At 42.6% G+C, this 3,321-nt stretch overlaps 1 protein-coding gene across 1 annotated transcript; it reads left to right on the forward strand.

The window, feature by feature from the left end:
• The first annotated feature begins 425 nt into the window (after positions 1 to 425).
• On the forward strand, positions 426 to 2,393 carry LOC140157876 (uncharacterized). The gene has a single exon (XM_072181126.1). It carries the CDS (start codon positions 426 to 428, stop codon positions 2,391 to 2,393), a length of 1,968 nt encoding a protein of 655 aa, XP_072037227.1.
• The last annotated feature ends 928 nt before the right edge of the window (positions 2,394 to 3,321 follow it).

Consider the following 3,321-nt stretch of genomic DNA (forward strand, 5'->3'; position numbering starts at 1 on the left):
TATTGGCATGATTGGTTTTTAGCCAATGATTGAATTTTGACCAATCGCTCACCGAGCGCGGAGTGCACGTATAACTCTGAACAAATTCATCAGGATCGTTCATAAATCACTGGTTAGCAAATGTTCTCAGTACAGATCCAAATAAGTAAAATTAGGTACTCACTAGAAATATTTCGATTCCTATCGAGGGGGCGTACAGACTTGATCGAATCTACGATCAGATCATCAATCGGCAAGCAAACCATGTGACGTCATCAAGATCAGTCACAAAGATTGCCGATAACAACTAGAAACACCACCACTCACCAAACCAGAGTGAACAAGATTCCTGATAGGAATCGAAATATTTCTAGTGAGTACCTAATTTTACTTATTTGGATCTGTACTGAGAACATTTGCTAACCAGTGATTTATGAACGATCCTGATGAATTTGTTCAGAGTGTTAAGAGGAAATTACGGCGAGGGTACAGTAAAAGCGCTCCGAGATTGTGAAAACATCGAAAAAAAGACATCCAGTTATAGGAATCATCGTGTGTTTACACTACGCTGTCGTGATAGAGGCCTCACCCCACCCAGTTTACGTCTCAAATGCCCGATAAATACGCGTAAAGCTAAGGATATTATCAAGAAAGCGGAGAAAGAACTACTTCGTGAACGTTTGCGAGTGATCAACAATAAAATCGAGCAATTAGATCGCCAGAAAGCTAATTTTAATCGGGATTTAAACTCCCGCGGTCTCCCTAGCGACATCAAACAAAACATCACCCAACATCTCGCGAGATCTCGAGAAAAGCATTTCCAAGATGTCCGCGCCCGTCAACAAAACAAGTTTGACCGGCTGGTGGAGAAAACAACAAAACCAAAGCTTAACAAGACCGTCTGTGCATCTTTTAATGAAAAGGTTGATCTCAGCGGAAGCCAGCTCAAGCGGTGGGTAATCAATTTATCTAAATATAAAGTAACTAAGGCTCAAGAAAAGGTACTTAGTCGCGGTCTGAATTTTGCTATGTCCCCCGATAAGATTGAGTCATCGATCACGAACGAGTTTATCATTGCGTGTGAAAAATCTTGTTGGAAACTACCGAAGGGTGACGCAGCCCAACTTAGATCGGAGGTAGTAGGCGCAATCAAGTCAACTAAAGTACCAAAATCAAATGTAACAAAGGACGAAAGAATCGCCATTAAAGAGCTTCAAAAAGAAAAATCCATTCAAATCTTGGGTGCAGACAAGGGTAGAGCCACTGTCATATTAGATACCACCGAATATGATGAAAAGCTTGAAAATCTGCTCAATGACACTAGCACGTATGAGGAGCTTAAAGAAGACCCCACCCCAAAATTTAAAAAGAAGCTTGTTGCCATCTTAAACAGACTCTTGCGTGAGGAAAAAATATCACAAAAGGACAAAGATTTCCTGTTCCCCACAGCGGAGATTGTCCCGCGCATATACGGCAGTCCTAAGATTCATAAGAAAGACAATCCGCTACGCCCGATTATCGACTACACAGGCTCAATCGGGTATAATGTTTCGAGATCTCTGGCAGACATAATTAGTCCTCTTGTCGGCAACACAGTCCATCATGTCCTCAACTCGAAACAACTTGCTGAGGACTTGAACGGGATCATCATCGGTGATGACGAATATCTGATCTCACATGACGTGGTATCCCTGTTCACTAAGACTCCTGTGGATCTCACGCTGAAGATTATCCGCGAAAGGTTGGAAAAAGATCATGAGTTGAAAAAAAGGACTCTCCTCAGCGTCGACGACTTGATGGAATTAATTGAATTCATTCTTACTACCACTTACTTCACATCAAAAGGCAAGATCTTCCAGCAAAAGAAAGGTATGGCTATGGGCAGCCCCCTAAGTCCCATAGCGGTCAACCTATTCATGGAATGGTTTGAGCATGAAGCCATAGCCACAGCTCCTGACAACTGCAAACCCAGAGTCTGGAAGAGATATGTAGACGATGTCTTAGAAGTGATCAAGAAAGGAGAAGCGGAGAATCTGACTACACATTTGAACCAAGTTGATCCTACAAATAGCATCAAATTTACGTATGAAGAAGAATCGGACAATAGTATTCCTTTCTTAGACACCTTAATTACCAAGAAAGATGACGGGTCCCTCAAATTGTGCATTTATAGAAAACCAACGCACACGGACCAGTACTTGCAATTCCAATCGCATCATCCGTTACACCACAAATTAGGTGTTGTGAGGACCCTCATTGATAGGAAAGATTCAATTGTTTCTGAGGAAACCGATCGCCAGAAAGAAAAGTCACATATAGAGCAAGCACTTACTCAATGTGGCTATCCTCAGTGGTCAATAAAGAAAGTTATCGAGGAAAAAAGATCTCCCAAAGCCAAAGAAACCAAAACCTAGCGACGGCAAAGACAAAAGCAAAGGCCTTGTTGTGCTTCCATATGTAGAGGGCCTATCCGAACGGGTATCAAGAATTTTCAAGAAACATGGTTTCGCAACATCGTTAAAACCACATTCCACCATCCGCAAGGCTCTTGTACACCCAAAGGATAAGCGAGACCCACTCCAGACAGCAGAGGCGGTTTATGAAATTCCGTGTAAGAGCTGCCCAAAAACATACATAGGAGAAACGGGTCGCCTTTTTGTCTACGAGACTAAAAGAACATAAATCGGAAGCAGATAAAGCTAGTGAGAAAACTTTCACCAGAGCACAGAGGAAGGCGTCAACCACAGAAACCTACAAATCAGCCATAGCTGAACACACAGCAACTAATAATCACGTGATTGGGTGGGAGGAAGCCAAAGTCATCGACCAAGAGGCAAACAAAACTACCCGTTGGCTCAAAGAGGCCATCTGGATTAGGAGCAGAGGCAACACCACCATGAACAAGGACGAGGGGGCGTACAGACTTGATCGAATCTACGATCAGATCATCAATCGGCAAGCAAACCATGTGACGTCATCAAGATCAGTCACAAAGATTGCCGATAACAACTAGAAACACCACCACTCACCAAACCAGAGTGAACAAGATTCCTGATAGGAATCGAAATATTTCTAGTGAGTACCTAATTTTACTTATTTGGATCTGTACTGAGAACATTTGCTAACCAGTGCACGTATAAGCTAATTTTGTAATAGAAGCTACTCTCAGCGGCCGGCGGGCAGTTTATAAAGACACGTGCTTTGATGCCTATACAAAATAATTCTTTACCAGGCGTGGACGATGTGCAACGCAACGCTGTCTTCTTGTCCTATCGAAAAACCAAATGATGATCAACCTGTAGTTTCTTGTAGCCTCATTTTGGCCCAAACCAATCGAGCAGC

This window comes from Amphiura filiformis, chromosome 7 (genome assembly GCF_039555335.1).
Source record: "Amphiura filiformis chromosome 7, Afil_fr2py, whole genome shotgun sequence".
Lineage (NCBI taxonomy): Eukaryota > Metazoa > Echinodermata > Ophiuroidea > Amphilepidida > Amphiuridae > Amphiura > Amphiura filiformis.

What these genes read in the sequence shown, in the direction of transcription:
- LOC140157876 (XM_072181126.1), top strand. Translation starts at nt 426, where the DNA reads ATGAATTTGTTCAGAGTGTTAAGAGGAAATTACGGCGAGGGTACAGTA.